Below are 18,709 nucleotides of genomic sequence, written 5' to 3'. Positions count from 1 at the left end.
CCAAACTATGTTCTGGGAGAACAACATGTTGTATTAGGAATGAATAGCAAAGAACATCAAAGTATTGTCAGCTTTAGCCTAATGACGACAAAATGGTGGATATGGAAACCAATCAATACAGTGATTCTTAATTAACTGGGTGTAAAATAATTAAACGAAAAATAAATGCTTCTTCTTTTTATGGCTGTAAATTGTGACGTCTTCAAAAATGTGAATTGGTAATGCTACAAACAGCTCAAAGGTTTATCTTAAAATCAATTCAATGGTTTAATACAAAAACTCGTACCGATATATGCACGGGACTTCTTGAATGATTAAGTATAGAAGCATATACTGTACAGACATGAGGGAATTGTACTTTTTTGGCAGAGTATGCAACATCGATGGAAACTGTATGTCATATATTTTTCACTCGTATATCTATATCAGACATGGGATTAGATATGTACAGTTATGGTTTTACAAGACATATATTAACCATTCTTAAGAAATACAATTTATACAAATTCTTACAAGAATGTTTATCACATGGTGTGTTTCCAGTGAAGAGTTCGTGAGAAGCGAAAGTAAAGTATTATGTATATGTATATGAAGAAAGAGCATTGAAAGAAAGAATGCGTAGTGATTGTGATTTTAATTTATTTTGGTCAATGATAGTTTGTTTCCTCATACATTTTGAATATTATTGATAAAACATCCTCGAAGTAGAATATAATTTTAAAATATAATGTTATGATCATTGATTTGCTTTTGTCAGATCAATGCTACGTACCACATCAAACGTCCAAGTTTAGACCATAAATTCGGCCAACTGTAGATGTTCATTTTCAAACCACCCAGAAACAACAGACGCAAAACGAAGACATCAGAAACATAGAGAGTAAAACGAGTATGCTATGGGAGAAAAAAGAAATCCTAGCTCTGCATATGGAACTTCACACGACCAGAAAGGAATTCTGCGAGGCGAATGGCAAATACTAGTTAAAGCATTCTACTGCGTAGTCAAATGAAGCTACTGTAAGTTTAAGGTAATTTCGGGTGAGACGGAGAAAATTAGATTTATGTCAAATAAATATTTGAACCGAAAATGTATAATGTCAAAAAGAATTTCTAATGTGTATATTAATTATAAGAAAAGCGTTGGTCAAAGAACGACACCCTGAAGAATGCATCGTTTGTGCAATGAAGTTCATAAAGGAATATTGACTCAATGTTTCGAAAAACGAAAACATCGAGTTAATATACTATGTACTGCACGTCACGTTACCATGTATTAGCCAAGGCAAATAGTGGAAAATCTGAGCATATCTAATATATACGCATATTGGTTTACAATGTGGATTTACGGAAGTGGTGCGAAATTTAATTGGAATGGGTTTTAACATATACTTACATGAATATTCATATTTTGACTTTCAATTATACAAAGTATTCATAGGTGGCAAATTAATGTAGAACAGATTTTGAATTTCGCCACGTTTCTGTCAGATGTGTTTCAAAAATATAAAATGATTTCAAAGGATCATCAGATCTATTAATGATGACTATTCTTCCTACGTGTATATTACACGTATTATCAAAACACACAGTTTCTTAAGACTGTAACTACATATATGTACTGAATTAATTATGTTCGTTGTATACAAATATACTGAAGTGCTGAAATTTTTTTATGTATTTCTATTTATTATTATTTTTGATTATTTCTTCTAAATTATTTAATATTTTTTACCATAAATGCACTTATAAATAGTACTAAAATAGTTATATGTACATGTGTAATGTACTCAACTATTGTCACGTTATTTATATTATTCTTTGTACAATTTACGCTTGATAAACAGTCGAAAATTTGTGTTTCTAACACCTTATAGAAAGACAAAATTTTAATTGTTTCCCTTTCAACATTTGTAATTAATGATTTCGATGATATTTTAAATTCCATTTACTTTGTATGTCGACTTCGTGGAGGGCTGAAGTTGTTTGCGGGTGCCAAGTGCCGATTGATTTAAACGGAAATAGGAAGCAGAGACACTGGTTCCGTTTAACGGTAGAGTGATTTATACTGTAATGACATGTTCCCTGTAATAAATAAACATCTAGCCTCGCAATCATCTTTATCAATATTGTCTCTACAAGCGTGAGCTCAAACGGATCTAGGTAGGATCTGGTGCCTGGGCCCGTTGAAGCCCTGCCCGCCCACTTTTACAGTGTCCCTGTGATAAAGATGCTGCTCACTCAGTATTTCAAGTAATAATTTTTGCATTTTCAATTTGAAATTGAAAAGAGGTCCTCCTAAAATCTTCAACATTATATATCTGACATCAGAAATTCACAATTTAACAAAACCCTGGAGAAGGCTACATAAAACGTGTAAAGATAAAATCTGACAGACTAGATAGATGTTGATACTTGTAAGTGTAGATGGTCACATCAACCAGCACTGTCCATACGCATATAGTACCGATACCCTCCGACACTCACTTTCACATGTATCACAAATGGGTACATTCAATTTACATTGCTAAGTTACAGTATAACAATAACAAGGAGATACACACTCCTCCTGTAGTGCTGATACCTCGCTTTCTCATCAACTAATCAATTTACTGACATTAATTATTACTGCTGTAAGACCACGTCAGACATTCTAGGAGAATAGAGGATACATACATTATTGATGTTTACCTCATCATTTGACCATGGCACGGTGTACAACAGGGTGTAGTCATGTGTCAGGGTTTGTTATCCCGGATCTGTCGTTATCAACCATAACATATACCTCGTTACTGTTTACAAAAACATCCCAAACGCATCCTCGATTACAAATCACTACCGCCAGATCTAAACATTCATATTTAGACCATTCCAATTCACTACCGCCATATCTAGACACCCGTTATGACCATTACAATTTACTACCGCCAGATCTAGACACCCGTTATGACCATTACAATTCACTACCGCCAGATCTAGACATTCATATTTAGACCATTACAATTTACTACCGCCAGATCTAGACACCCGTTATGACCATTACAATTCATTACCGCCACATCTAGACACTCGAGTCGTTAAGACCATTACAATTCACTACCGCCACATATCGACACACGTTATGACCATTACAATTCATTACCGCCACATATAGACACACCTCTTTATACATAAAACACTCATTACCTTAGCATGTCCTTATACAGAAAGCACTCATTACCTTAGCCTGTCCTTATTCAGAAAGCACTCATTACCTTAGCATGTCCTTATACAGAAAACACTCATTACCTTAGCCTGTCCTTATACAGAAAACACTCATTACCTTAGCATGTCCTTATACAGAAAACACTGATTACCTTAGCCTGTCCTTATACAGAAAACACTGATTACCTTAGCCTGTCCTTATACAGAAAACACTCATTACCTTAGCCTGTCCTTATACAGAAAACACTGATAACCTTAGCCTATCCTTATACAGAAAACACTGATTACCTTAGCCTGTCCTTATACAGAAAACACTCATTACCTTAGCCTGTCCTTATACAGAAAACACTCATTACCTTAGCATGTCCTTATACAGAAAACACTGATTACCTTAGCCTGTCCTTATACAGAAAACACTGATTACCTTAGCCTGTCCTTATACAGAAAACACTGATTACCTTAGCCTGTCCTTATACAGAAAACACTCATTACCTTAGCCTATCCTTATACAGAAAACACTCATTACCTTAGCCTGTCCTTATACAGAAAACACTCATTACCTTAGCCTGTCCTTATACAGAAAACACTCATTACCTTAGCCTGTCCTTATACAGAAAACACTCATTACCTTAGCCTATCCTTATACAGAAAACACTCATTACCTTAGCCTGTCCTTATACAGAAAACACTCATTACCTTAGCCTGTCCTTATACAGAAAACACTCATTACCTTAGCCTGTCCTTATACAGAAAACACTCATTACCTTAGCCTGTCCTTATACAGAAAACACTCATTACCTTAGCCTGTCCTTATACAGAAAACACTCATTACCTTAGCCTGTCCTTATACAGAAAACACTCATTACCTTAGCCTGTCCTTATACAGAAAACACTCATTACCTTAGCCTGTCCTTATACAGAAAACACTCATTACCTTAGCCTGTCCTTATACAGAAAACAACTCATTACTTAGCTGTCTTATACAGAAAACACTGATTACCTTAGCCTGTCCTTATACAGAAAACTCTTCATTAAAGTTTCATTGATCTCTTCATTGTTTCATTGATCTCATTGCATATCTATTTAAGTCATCGTGTTCGGACGACGCACGACGACGGACAAATAATTATCACAGTAGGTCACCATGGCCTGTGGTCAGGTGAACTACTAAACACCATCAAACCTAGGACACTTTGAACATTCAAGGTAGGGACAGCGGTGGCGGAGTGATTCTAACATATTATCTTAATCTCCCCATCTTTGGGTTGCGAGTTCGAATCCATTGTCGGTACGCTAACCGGAAGGCGGTGTTTTTTCTTCGGGTACTCTGGCTTTTCTCCACATAAACACCAGCCACGTCCTTAAATGACTCTGGCTGTTAACAGGACGTAAAGCTCAACGATTGCTCAAGATAAACAAGGTGACAAACTTCTTTATCTCGAATTACTACCTCCTATCTCCGTAACCTAATCAGCCAGACATTTAAATGATAATCGTTATCGTAAGTATTGATAGTATTTATTATAAATACCAATTGTTTTAAATTTTCTTCTTTTTCATAAATAATAATAAACCCTATTTTTTGCTGAATTATCATGTTTCTGTTTGATAATGGTTGTGGGCAGCGCCGTTATACTTTCTGACCTCACATGACGAAAATTAACTAGAAAAAGACGGGATTGAGCAGGCAGCTTGTATAGACCCTTAAAACTATACTTTAAAGAGGTAACGCGGCCCCCTATTTATGGTATTTACATGTTAAACATCCGGTGTAGCCCTCCTTAGTATAACGATAACAACGTTACCATGACAACGAGGCCATTGAAATATCAAATGGACATGACTGGTGAAACTTACATTGGATTGATGGAGCACTCCTCCTTTTTTCTTTTCTTTTTTGAAGGCCGAGTGCAATATAATCCACCAGCGAGGGTAATATTGAATTAGAAGTATACCCATGCATAACTACTTCATTGACAGAATTGGGTTAAATGTATCTTCCCCCCTCCCCATACATACAGGTAACAGAGTTAGACGAGGGTAACTTTTATGAATGTGTAGTGTCAGTATCAGAGGGACCCATGCTGTGTACAGTACCCATGACAGAATTTGGTTAAGTGTTTGTATGTAGTCTATACCATGCTGGAGTCCTTGTCAGGTAACAGAGTTAGACTGTCCACTGTGTCAGTCAGTACTACCGAAGGTGTGTTGTGTCAGTTACCCATAGAGGGGGCCATGTTGTGTCAGTTACCCCTGGCCGAAGGTGTGTAGTGTCAGTATAGAGGGACCATGCTGTGTCAGTCACCCCTGGCCGAAGGTGTGTAGTGTCAGTATAGGGGTACCATGCTGAGTCTGTCACCCCTGGCCGAAGGTGTGTAGTGTCAGTATAGAGGGACCATGCTGTGTCAGTCGACCCCTGGCCGAAGGTGTGTAGTGTCAGTATAGGGGTACCATGCTGAGTCTGTCACCTCACCCTGGCCGAAGGTGTGTAGTGTCAGTATAGGGGGACCATGCGCTGTGTCAGTCCCCCCTGGCCGAAGGTGTGTAGTGTCAGTATAGAGGGACCATGCTGTGTCAGTCACCCCTGGCCGAAGGTGTGTAGTGTCAGTATAGAGGGGACCATGCTGTGTCAGTCCACCCCTGGCCGAAGGTGTGTAAGTGTCAGTATAGAGGGACCATGCTGTGTCAGTCACCCCCTGCCGAAGTGTGGGGTTGTAGTAGGTGGTTCGCAGTGAGTCTGTCAACCCCTGTGTGATATTGTCAGTCTAGAGGGGCCATGCTGAGTCAGTCACCCCTGGCCGAAGGTGTGTAGTGTCAGTATAGAGGGACCATGCTGTGTCAGTCACCCCTGGCCGAAGGTGTGTAGTGTCAGTATAGAGGGACCAGGTCAGGTCACCCTGGCCGAAGGTGTTGTGTAACGGGGCCCTTATGCTGTGTCAGTCCAAGGGCGTCCCCCCTGGCCGAAGGTGTGTAGTGTCAGTATAGAGGGACCATGCTTGTATCAGTCACCCCTTGGCCGAAGGTGTGTAGTGTCAGTATAGAGGGGACCATGCTGTGTCAGTCACCCCCTGGCCGAAGGTGTGTAGTGTCAGTATAGAGGGGACCATGCTGAGTCAGTCCCCCCTGGCCGAAGGTGTGTAGTGTCAGTATAGAGGGACCATGCTGTGTCAGTCCCCCCTGGCCGAAGGTGTGTAGTGTCAGTATAGAGGGGACCATGCTGTGTCAGTCACCCCTGGCCGAAGGTGTGTAGTGTCAGTATAGAGGGGTGACCATGTGCATGTGTCAGTCACCCCTGGCCGAAGGTGTGTAGTGTAGTGCTGAGTCAGTCACCCTTGGCCGAAGGTGTGTATGTCAGTACTAAGGGAGACCATGCTGTGTCAGTCACCCCTGGCCGAAGGTGTGTAGTGTCAGTAATAGAGGGACCATGCTGTGTCAGTCACCCCTGGCCGGAAGGTGTGTAGTGTCAGTATAGGGGGACCATGCTGTGTCAGTCACCCCTGGCTGAAGGTGTGTAGTGTCAGTATAGGGGGACCATGCTGTGTCAGTCACCCCTGGCCGAAGGTGTGTAGTGTCAGTATAGGGGGACCATGCTGTGTCAGTCACCCCTGGCCGAAGGTGTGTAGTGTCAGTATAGAGGGACCATGCTGTGTCAGTCCCCCCTGGCCGAAGGTGTGTAGTGTCAGTATAGAGGGACCATGCTGAGTCAGTCCCCCCTGGCCGAAGGTGTGTAGTGTCAGTATAGGGGTACCATGCTGTGTCAGTCCCCCCTGGCCGAAGGTGTGTAGTGTCAGTATAGAGGGACCATGCTGAGTCAGTCCCCCCTGGCCGAAGGTGTGTAGTGTCAGTATAGAGGGACCATGCTGTGTCAGTCCCCCCTGGCCGAAGGTGTGTAGTGTCAGTATAGAGGGGGCCATGCTGTGTCAGTCACCCCTGGCCGAAGGTGTGTAGTGTCAGTATAGAGGGACCATGCTGTGTCAGTCACCCCTGGCCGAAGGTGTGTAGTGTCAGTATAGAGGGGGCCATGCTGTGTCAGTCACCCCTGGCCGAAGGTGTGTAGTGTCAGTATAGAGGGACCATGCTGTGTCAGTCACCCCTGGCCGAAGGTGTGTAGTGTCAGTATAGAGGGGGCCATGCTGTGTCAGTCACCCCTGGCCGAAGGTGTGTAGTGTCAGTATAGAGGGACCATGCTGTGTCAGTCACCCCTGGCCGAAGGTGTGTAGTGTCAGTATAGAGGGACCATGCTGTGTCAGTCACCCCTGGCCGAAGGTGTGTAGTGTCAGTATAGAGGGACCATGCTGTGTCAGTCACCCCTGGCCGAAGGTGTTGTAGTGTCAGTATAGAGGGGACCATGCTGTGTCAGTCACCCCTGGCCGAAGGTGTGTAGTGTCAGTATAGAGGGGGACCAGGCTGTGTCAGTCACCCCTGGCCGAAGGTGTGTAGTGTCAGTATAGGGGGACCATGGCTGTGTCAGTCACCCCTGGCCGAAGGTGTGTAGTGTCAGTATAGAGGGACCATGCTGTGTCAGTCACCCCTGGCCGAAGGTGTGTAGTGTCAGTATAGAGGGACCATGCTGTGTCAGTCACCCCTGGCCGAAGGTGTGTAGTGTCAGTATAGAGGGGGCCATGCTGTGTCAGTCACCCCTGGCCGAAGGTGTGTAGTGTCAGTATAGAGGGACCATGCTGTGTCAGTCACCCCTGGCTGAAGGTGTGTAGTGTCAGTATAGAGGGACCATGCTGTGTCAGTCACCCCTGGCCGAAGGTGTGTAGTGTCAGTATAGAGGGACCATGCTGTGTCAGTCACCCCTGACCGAAGGTGTGTTAGTGTCAGTATAGGGGGACCATGCTGTGTCAGTCCCCCCTGGCCGAAGGTGTGTAGTGTCTACAGTATAGAGGGACCATGCTGTGTCAGTCACCCCTGGCCGAAGGTGTGTAGTGTCAGTATAGAGGGACCATGCTGTGTCAGTCACCCCTGGCCGAAGGTGTGTAGTGTCAGTATAGAGGGACCATGCTGTGTCAGTCACCCCTGGCCGAAGGTGTGTAGTGTCAGTATTAGAGGGACCATGCTGTAGTCAGTCACCCCTGGCCGAAGGTGTGTAGTGTCAGTATAGGGGACCATGCTGTGTCAGTCACCCCCCTGGCCGAAGGTGTGTAGTGTCAGTAATAGAGGGACCATGCTGTGTCAGTCCCCCCCCGAAAGTGTGTAGTGTCAGTACATGAGGGACCATGCTGAGTCCCCCCTGTCCCCCCTGGTTGTAGTGTCGAAGGTGTGTAGTGTCAGTATAGAGGGACCATGCTGTGTCAGTCCCCCCTGGCCGAAGGTGTGTAGTGTCAGTATAGAGGGACCATGCTGTGTCAGTCACCCCTGGCCGAAGGTGTGTAGTGTCAGTATAGAGGGACCATGCTGTGTCAGTCCCCCCTGGCCGAAGGTGTGTAGTGTCAGTATAGAGGGACCATGCTGTGTCAGTCCCCCCTGGCCGAAGGTGTGTAGTGTCAGTATAGAGGGACCATGCTGAATCAGTCCCCCCTGGCCGAAGGTGTGTAGTGTCAGTATAGGGGGACCATGCTGAGTCAGTCACCCCTGGCCGAAGGTGTGTAGTGTCAGTATAGAGGGGGCCATGCTGTGTCAGTCACCCCTGGCCGAAGGTGTGTAGTGTCAGTATAGAGGGACCATGCTAAGTCAGTCCCCCCTGGCCGAAGGTGTGTAGTGTCAGTATAGAGGGACCATGCTGAGTCAGTCCCCCCTGGCCGAAGGTGTGTAGTGTCAGTACAGAGGGACCATGCTGTGTCAGTCACCCCTGGCTGAAGGTGTGTAGTGTCAGTATAGAGGGACCATGCTGTGTCAGTCACCCCTGGCCGAAGGTGTGTAGTGTCAGTATAGAGGGACCATGCTGAGTCAGTCCCCCCTGGCCGAAGGTGTGTAGTGTCAGTATAGAGGGACCATGCTGTGTCAGTCACCCCTGGCCGAAGGTGTGTAGTGTCAGTATAGAGGGACCATGCTGTGTCAGTCCCCCCTGGCCGAAGGTGTGTAGTGTCAGTATAGGGGTACCATGCTGTTGTCAGTCACCCCTGGCCGAAGGTGTGTAGTGTCAGTATCGAATACCATAGAGGGGACCTTCTAGGCCGATGCTGTGTAGTCAGTCCCCCCTGGGGTCTGTCCACCCCTGAAGGTGTGTAGTGTTCAGTCCCAGTATAGAGGGGACCATGCTATGTTCAGTCACCCCTGGCCGAAGGTGTGTAGTGTCAGTATAGAGGGACCATGCTGTGTCAGTCCCCCCTGGCCGAAGGTGTGTAGTGTCAGTATAGAGGTACCATGCTGAGTCAGTCCCCCCTGGCCGAAGGTGTGTAGTGTCATATAGGGGCTAACATATAGCTGAATCAGTCCATCCCTGGCCGAAGGTGTGTAGTGTCAAGGGGTTGCTGAGGTTATAGTAATTATAGGTAATTATACTAACTTGGTGAGTTTAGGGGGGCTAGCGTTATAGTTATATACTAACTTGGTGAGTTTAGGGGGTAGTCTAGCGTTATAGTATATACTAACTTGGTGAGTTTAGGGGCTAGCGTTATATTAGCTCACGGTATACTAACTTGGTGAGTTTAGGGGGCTAGCGTTATAGTAATATACTAACTTGGTGAGTTTAGGGGGCTAGCGTTATAGTAATATACTAACTTGGTGAGTTTAGGGGACTAGCGTTATAGTTATATACTAACTTGGTGAGTTTAGGGGGCTAGCGTTATAGTAATATACTAACTTGGTGAGTTTAGGGGGCTAAGTTATAGTAATATACTAACTTGGTGAGTTTAGGGGGCTAGCGTTATAGTAATATACTAACTTGGTGAGTTTAGGGGACTAAGTTATAGTTATATACTAACTTGGTGAGTTTAGGGGGCTAGCGTTATAGTAATATACTAACTTGGTGAGTTTAGAGGGGGCTAGCGTTATAGTAATATACTAACTTGGTGAGTTTAGGGGTAGCGTTAAGTAAATTATAGTAATATACTAACTTGGTGAGTTTAGGGGGCTAGCGTTATAGTAATATACTAACTTGGTGAGTTTAGGGGACTAAGTTATAGTTATATACTAACTTGGTGAGTTTAGGGGGCTAGCGTTATAGTAATATACTAACTTGGTGAGTTTAGGGGGCTAGCGTTATAGTAATATACTAACTTGGTGAGTTTAGGGGGCTAGCGTTATAGTAATATACTAACTTGGTGAGTTTAGGGGGCTAGCGTTATAGTAATATACTAACTTGGTGAGTTTAGGGGAATAGGCTAAACGTTATAGTTATATACTAACTTGTGAGTTTAGGGGGGCTAAGGTTATAAGTAATATTACTAACTTGGTGAGTTTAGGGGGCTAGCGTTATATGTAATATACTAACTTGGTGAGTTTAGGGGGCTAAGCGTTATAGTAATATACTAAACTTGGTGAGTTTAGGGGGCTAGCGTTTATAGTAATATACTAATTTGGTGAGTTTAGGGGCTAACGTTATAGTTATATACTAACTTGGTGAGTTTAGGGGGCTAGCGTTATAGTAGTTACTAACTTGGTGAGTTTAGGGGCTAAATTTGGTGAGTTTAGGGGGGTCTAAAGGTTATAGTTATATACTAACTTGTGAGTTTAGGGGGCTAGACGTTATAGTAATATACTAACTTGGTGAGTTTAGGGGCTAACGTTATAGTTATATACTAACTTGGTGAGTTTTCGAGGGGCTAGCGTTATAGTAATATACTAACTTGGTGAGTTAGGTAGGGGGTCTAAGCGTTATAGTAATATACTAAACTTGGTGAGTTTAGGGGACTAGCGTTTATAGTAATATACTAACTTGGTGAGTTTAGGGGGCTAGCGTTATAGTAATATACTAACTTGGTGAGTTTAGGGGACTAAGTTATAGTTATATACTAACTTGGTGAGTTTAGGGGGCTAGCGTTATAGTAATATACTAACTTGGTGAGTTTAGGGGGCTAGCGTTATAGTAATATACTAACTTGGTGAGTTTAGGGGGCTAGCGTTATAGTAATATACTAACTTGGTGAGTTTAGGGGACTAGCGTTATAGTTATATACTAACTTGGTGAGTTTAGGGGACTAAGTTATAGTTATATACTAACTTGGTGAGTTTAGGGGGCTAGCGTTATAGTAATATACTAACTTGGTGAGTTTAGGGGGCTAGCGTTATAGTAATATACTAACTTGGTGAGTTTAGGGGACTAGCGTTATAGTTATATACTAACTTGGTGAGTTTATAAGGGGACTAGGGATATAATGCGCTACGTTGAGATTATTTTTTATTTTACATTTAGCAAGGGTTGAACTGACTTGGTGGGTTTATAATCAACATCATCAATCTCCATCAATGGTGTTTTTTTATTTTAGATTTAGCGAGGGAATTCTACGTCTAAATACCTTTCTATGCATGTCAGCGTTAGATTTCACATCACCCATTCAGCCAATAAATTCCTTAAATTTGGGGTCATTAACTGGCACGACTTCGTCAAGCTCGAGTAATTTTGAATGAAAATTATGGCATTCTTACGCATTGGACCAAAGAACAGTACAAGCGTACTCACAGAAAGCTGTGAATTATAAAAGCACGTAAATAGGTCTGCATCAACGTTTAACGTCCGGATGTGACGTCATTAAGATATATATAGTTACTACAGATCGGCCACAAACAATCACGTAAATATATACCTACAGTAATATACCGGGATAGTAAACTTTTTCCACGCGATTTTAATGCTCTTAATTGAGACAATGAAGCTAATACATATTGCTTTCAGCCATGATTGGTGGGTAATTATTTATAGATGTTTAATGCGAGGTTAATGTAAAATCCCTGTAGGGCCAATGTATTACACTATAATAATATACTGATCAATTACTGGAAAAAGTAACAACAACACTAATGTATACTAAATGTAACAAATGAGAAGTGGGTACATGTATATATATACTACATGTATCAAATGAGAAGTGGGTACATGTATATATATATACTACATGTATCAAATGAGAAAGTGGGTACATGTATATATATACTACTGAATGTATCAAATGAGAAGTGTGGGTACATGTATATTATATAAAACTACATGTATCAAATGAGAAGTGGGTACATGTATATATATACTACATGTTAATGTCAACCATGTGAAGATAAGTGGGTACATGTAGAGTCATATATATACTACATCGTATCAAATGAGATATGGGCGGTACATGGTCATATTATATATATACTTCATGTATCAAATGAGAAAGTGGGTACATGTCTATATATCTACTACATGTATCAAATGAGAAGTGGGTACATGTATATATATATTACTACATGTATCAAATGAGAAGTGGGTACATGTATATATATATACTACATGTATCATATGAGGAAGTGGAATGTACATGTATATATATACTACATGTATCAAATGAGAAGTGGGTACATGTATATATATACTACATGTATCAAATGAGAAGTGGGTACATGTATATATATATACTACATGTATCAAATGAGAAGTGGGTACATGTATATATATACTACATGTATCAAATGAGAAGTGGGTACATGTATATATATACTACATGTATCAAATGAGAAGTGGGTACATGTATATATATACTACATGTATCAAATGAGAAGTGGGTACATGTATATATATACTACATGTATCAAATGAGAAGTGGGTACATGTATATATATACTACATGTATCAAATGAGAAGTGGGTACATGTATATATATATACTACATGTATCAAATGAGAAGTGGGTACATGTATATATATACTACATGTATCAAATGAGAAGTGGGTTTACATGTATATATAATACAATGTATCAAATGAGAAGTGGGTACATGTATATACTTTATATATACTTACATGTATCAAATGAGAAGTGGGTACATGTGTATATAAATATATCTACATGTATTCAAATGAGAAGTGGGTACATGTATATATATATATCTACATGTATCAAATGAGAAGTGGGTACATGTATATATATATATATATACTACATGTATCAAATGAGAAGTGGGTACATGTATATATATACTACATGTATCAAATGAGAAGTGGGTACATGTATATATATACTACATGTATCAAATGAGAAGTGGGTACATGTATATATATATATACTACATGTATCAAATGAGAAGTGGGTACATGTATATATATATATATATACTACATGAATCAAATGAGAAGTGGGTACATGTATATATATATATACTACATGTATCAAATGAGAAGTGGGTTGTTACATGTATATATATTATATATACTACATGTATCAAATGAGAAGTGGGTACTTGTATATATATCATACTACATGTATCAAATGAGAAGTGGGTACATGTATATATATACTACATGTATCAAATGAGAAGTGGGTACATGTATATATATATACTACATGTATCAAATGAGAAGTGGGTACATGTATATATATATACTACATGTATCAAATGAGAAGTGGGTACATGTATATATATATACTACATGTATCAAATGAGAAGTGGGTACATGTATATATATATACTACATGTATCAAATGAGAAGTGGGTACATGTATATATATATACTACATGTATCAAATGAGAAGTGGGTACATGTATATATATATACTACATGTATATCAAATGAGAAAGTGGGTACATGTATATATATATACTACATGTATCAAATGAGAAGTGGGTACATGTATATATATACTACATGTATCAAATGAGAAGTGGGTACATGTATATATATATATACTACATGTATCAAATGAGAAGTGGGTACATGTATATATATATACTACATGTATCAAATGAGAAGTGGGTACATGTATATATATACTACATGTATCAAATGAGAAGTGGGTACATGTATATATATACTACATGTATCAAATGAGAAGTGGGTACATGTATATATATATACTACATGTATCAAATGAGAAGTGGGTACATGTATATATATATACTACATGTATCAAATGAGAAGTGGGTACATGTATATATATACTACATGTATCAAATGAGAAGTGGGTACATGTATATATATATATACTACATGTATCAAATGAGAAGTGGGTACATGTATATAAATATACTACATGTATCAAATGAGATGAAGTGGGTATATATATATATACTACATGTAACAAATGAGAAGTGGGTACATGTATATATATATATATACTACATGTATCAAATGAGAAGTGGGTACATGTATATATATACTACATGTATCAAATGAGAAGTGGGTACATGTATATATATATACTACATGTATCAAATGAGAAGTGGGTACATGTATATATATACTACATGTATCAAATGAGAAGTGGGTACATGGTATATATATATACTACATGTATCAAATGAGAAGTGGGTACATGTATATATATATACATGTATCAAATGAGAAGTGGGTACATGTATATATATATATATACTACATGTAACAAATGAGAAGTGGGTACATGTATATATATACACATGTATCAAATGAGAAGTGGGTACATGTATATATATATACTACATGTAATCAAATGAGAAGTGGGTACATGTATATATATATACTACATGTATCAAATGAGAAGTGGGTACATGTATATATATACTATACTACATGTATAAATGAGAAGTGGGTACATGTATATATATACTACATGTATCAAATGAGAAGTGGGTACATGTATATATATATACTACATGTATCAAATGAGAAGTGGGTACATGTATATATATACTACATGTATCAAATGAGAAGTGGGTACATGTATATATATATACTACATGTATCAAATGAGAAGTGGGTACATGTATATATATATACTACATGTAATCAAATGAGAAGTGGGTACATATATATATATACTACATGTATCAAATGAGAAGTGTGGGTACATGTATATATATACTACATGTATCAAATGAGAAGTGGGTACATGTATATATACTATACTACATGTATCAAATGAGAAGTGGGTACATGTATATATATATATACTACATGTATCAAATGAGAAGTGGGTACATGTATATATATACTACATGTATCAAATGAGAAGTGGGTACATGTATATATATACTACATGTATCAAATGAGAAGTGGGTACATGTATATATATATACTACATGTATCAAATGAGAAGTGGGTACATGTATATATATATACTACATGTATCAAATGAGAAGTGGGTACATGTATATATATATACTACATGTATCAAATGAGAAGTGGGTACATGTATATATATACTACATGTAGAAGTGGGTACATGTATATATATATACTACATGTATCAAATGAGAAGTGGGTACATGTATATATATATACTACATGTATCAAATGAGAAGTGGGTACATGTATATATATATACTACATGTATCAAATGAGAAGTGGGTACATGTATATATATATATATATACTACATGTATCAAATGAGAAGTGGGTACATGTATATATATACTACATGTATCAAATGAGAAGTGGGTACATGTATATATATATATATATACTACATGTATCAAATGAGAAGTGGGTACATGTATATATATACTACATGAATCAAATGAGAAGTGGGTACATGTATATATATATACTACATGTATCAAATGAGAAGTGGGTACATGTATATATATACTACATGTATCAAATGAGAAGTGGGTACATGTATAAATGAGAGAAGTGGGTACATGTATATATACTACATGTAACAAATGAGAAGTGGGTACATGTATATATATATATATATACTACATGTATCAAATGAGAAGTGGGTACATGTATATATATATACTACATGTATCAAATGAGAAGTGGGTACATGTATATATATATACTACATGTATCAAATGAGAAGTGGGTACATGTATATATATACTACATGTATCAAATGAGAAGTGGGTACATGTATATATATACTACATGAATCAAATGAGAAGTGGGTACATGTATATATATATACTACATGTATCAAATGAGAAGTGGGTACATGTATATATATATACTACATGTATCAAATGAGAAGTGGGTACATGTATATATATATACTACATGTATCAAATGAGAAGTGGGTACATGTATATATATATACTACATGTATCAAATGAGAAGTGGGTACATGTATATATATATATACTACATGATCAAATGAGAAGTGGGTATATATATATATACTACATGTATCAAATGAGAAGTGGGTACATGTATATATATATACTACATGAATCAAATGAGAAGTGGGTACATGTATATATATATACTACATGTATCAAATGAGAAGTGGGTACATGTATATATATACTACATGTAACAAATGAGAAGTGGGTACATGTAACAAATGAGAAGTGGGTACATGTATATATACTACATGTATCAATTTGAGACGAACATAAAATTTGCCGTTTGTTAATACGCATTATTGGACAGTAACTTAAGCGATGCATGTTGTTTGAACTTTTATTTCAAATTATGACAAAATATCGATCGCAGGATGAGAGAAAATCATTTCGTCCCACATAATCTGTATCTGGTGTATCGGTACGTTTACGTTCGTCAAATAGAAGATAACTTAGGGGTATGTGGAAATGTGTGTGACTTGTGATATTAGCTAAGATTGAAGATTTTGTGTAAATAATGCCTTCCCTATTTCTTAAATACATTTTGTATATCATTTATATAGGTCAGTGACGACGCGCACCGGTTCTGGCTAACTCAACCGAAACCGCCAATGTATGATCACACATGACTTCAGACTAAAGTAACATTTACTCACCTGAATAAAAGAAACCCAGCATAAACAAAACAGGAGCCACCGGGGGGTCCGGAACCTTTGGCACACACGAGGATTGACGGAGCACCATCCGCATGGCGGTGTGACGTCACCCTCCTCAGCAGCAGTACCGGAATCCGACTGACCAGCCGTGTTGTTACATGGTACAATTTCCACCCTGGATCCCATGTTTATGATGAAAAAACGGATACAAAATTCCTTATTAGAAATACACGCGATGACACACACAAATTCTCACCGCGTCCACATGACATTCTGTAATATCCGTAATAGTATTACTATCTCCCGATACTGTGTAGATGACACACGCATATATAGGCCGTCCCGTCTCACCTGCTGGCTCGCCACTGTATTCACTACCACTGTACTCCGGGTAGATGCGCGGGGCCCCGGTGGGATATTTTACTCGGTCTCCTCCAATGACGCCCGAAGCGTGCTATCGACAGCGTAGCAGTTTCAGTTACAAAACTTGGTCAATAAATGTACACAAAGAATACAGAGAATGGCTTTAGGTGTGCAGCAGTGTATTGGAGATGTTCATGTAGTGGGAAACGCTTATCTTGGTATATTGATAAGCGCAGATCATTCAACGGGATAAACACATGTACAAGGAGTCCAGATTACAAACATTAGACTACAGTTGTATGTGTGTAAGATTATGTAAAGATTTCAGATTCCAATCTTTCTGTTTATTCTCTGTAAGTGTAGCAAGAGGTAGAATTATTAACATGCTATGATGGATCGTTGCCTGAGTCACTTTGGTCTTAAACACTAAAATGCTTTATTTTTCATTTCATCATGATTTTATTAATACATTTAAAGCCGTGATAATTTAAATAAATATGGATAATCTCATAGAAAAATAGAGATGCTATATCACTGAATGGTTGGAGTACGTAGTAGAGGTGTAACTGCTATATCGGTAGTCGATACGTCCCCGCCGGTGATCTACATAGTCCGCTAGATTCCTCTCTCCTTGGTACTTTGTGTGAGAAAAACACTACTAATGCTATGGTAAATATTGAATCATGCAAAGGTTCATGTTCGTATTGGTTCGAGTATTCGTCTTGGCCTTCGCGATGACATTTTGACAGTTCGTCTCTTCTTCGTTTTTAAAAAAAAATTCCTGTGACGTCAATCTATTGTGTTCAACAGATGTAATAGTTAGTTTCACTATCCAATGGTGGTCAGATTGGTGGTCATCTATTGTGTTCAACAGATGTATAGTTTCACTATTCAATGATGGTCAGTAGGATAGTTTACTATTTCAACAGTATTACCATTGGATGGTCAAATATCCAACAGTTCAAATCTAGTGATAAATATGCATGATTTTTAAGCAATTAACTTCTAATTAACAGTTAATAAATATTCCTTCGCCCCGTACTTTGACTCTCATGTAATGTGTTTGTTTTGTGTAAATGATTCTTCAAGCATAATGAACAATTAGTACAAATCCAAAATTTTCGATTGTGAAACAATCGCTCAGAGATTTAGTGATGATCAATCGAGCGGGATTGAAGGTTTCAAAAACAAGCTGAAAATGTTCTACAGACAACGAAACACTGTGTTAATGACGTCACTACGATCAATGATTGTCTTGACGTAACAACACGATCTGTTGAACAGAACAAACAGACAATGGTTACATTACAAAAATAAATGAATGTTGTTAAGCGTTACATGAAAAACGGACAAAGCGAGTTTTCT

The 18,709-nt window shown here is 39.0% G+C and overlaps 1 protein-coding gene across 1 annotated transcript in view; it reads right to left on the bottom strand.

Moving 5' to 3' along the window:
* The window catches only part of LOC138308530 (solute carrier organic anion transporter family member 4A1-like), a 41,402-nt gene extending 23,806 nt beyond the window's left edge, over nt 1–17,596 (bottom strand). Inside the window, exon 1 of the mRNA XM_069249547.1 lies at nt 16,982–17,596. Coding sequence (XP_069105648.1) covers nt 16,982–17,167 — 186 coding nt within the window. The 5' untranslated portion in view covers nt 17,168–17,596. The remainder of the gene's footprint in view (nt 1–16,981) is intronic.
* Between the last annotated feature and the right edge of the window lie 1,113 nt (nt 17,597–18,709).

The sequence above is a fragment of the Argopecten irradians genome, chromosome 15 (genome assembly GCF_041381155.1).
Source record: "Argopecten irradians isolate NY chromosome 15, Ai_NY, whole genome shotgun sequence".
Classification (NCBI taxonomy): domain Eukaryota; kingdom Metazoa; phylum Mollusca; class Bivalvia; order Pectinida; family Pectinidae; genus Argopecten; species Argopecten irradians.
Note: the sequence above shows the minus strand (reverse complement) of the source record. Positions and strands in the feature narration are given on the sequence as shown.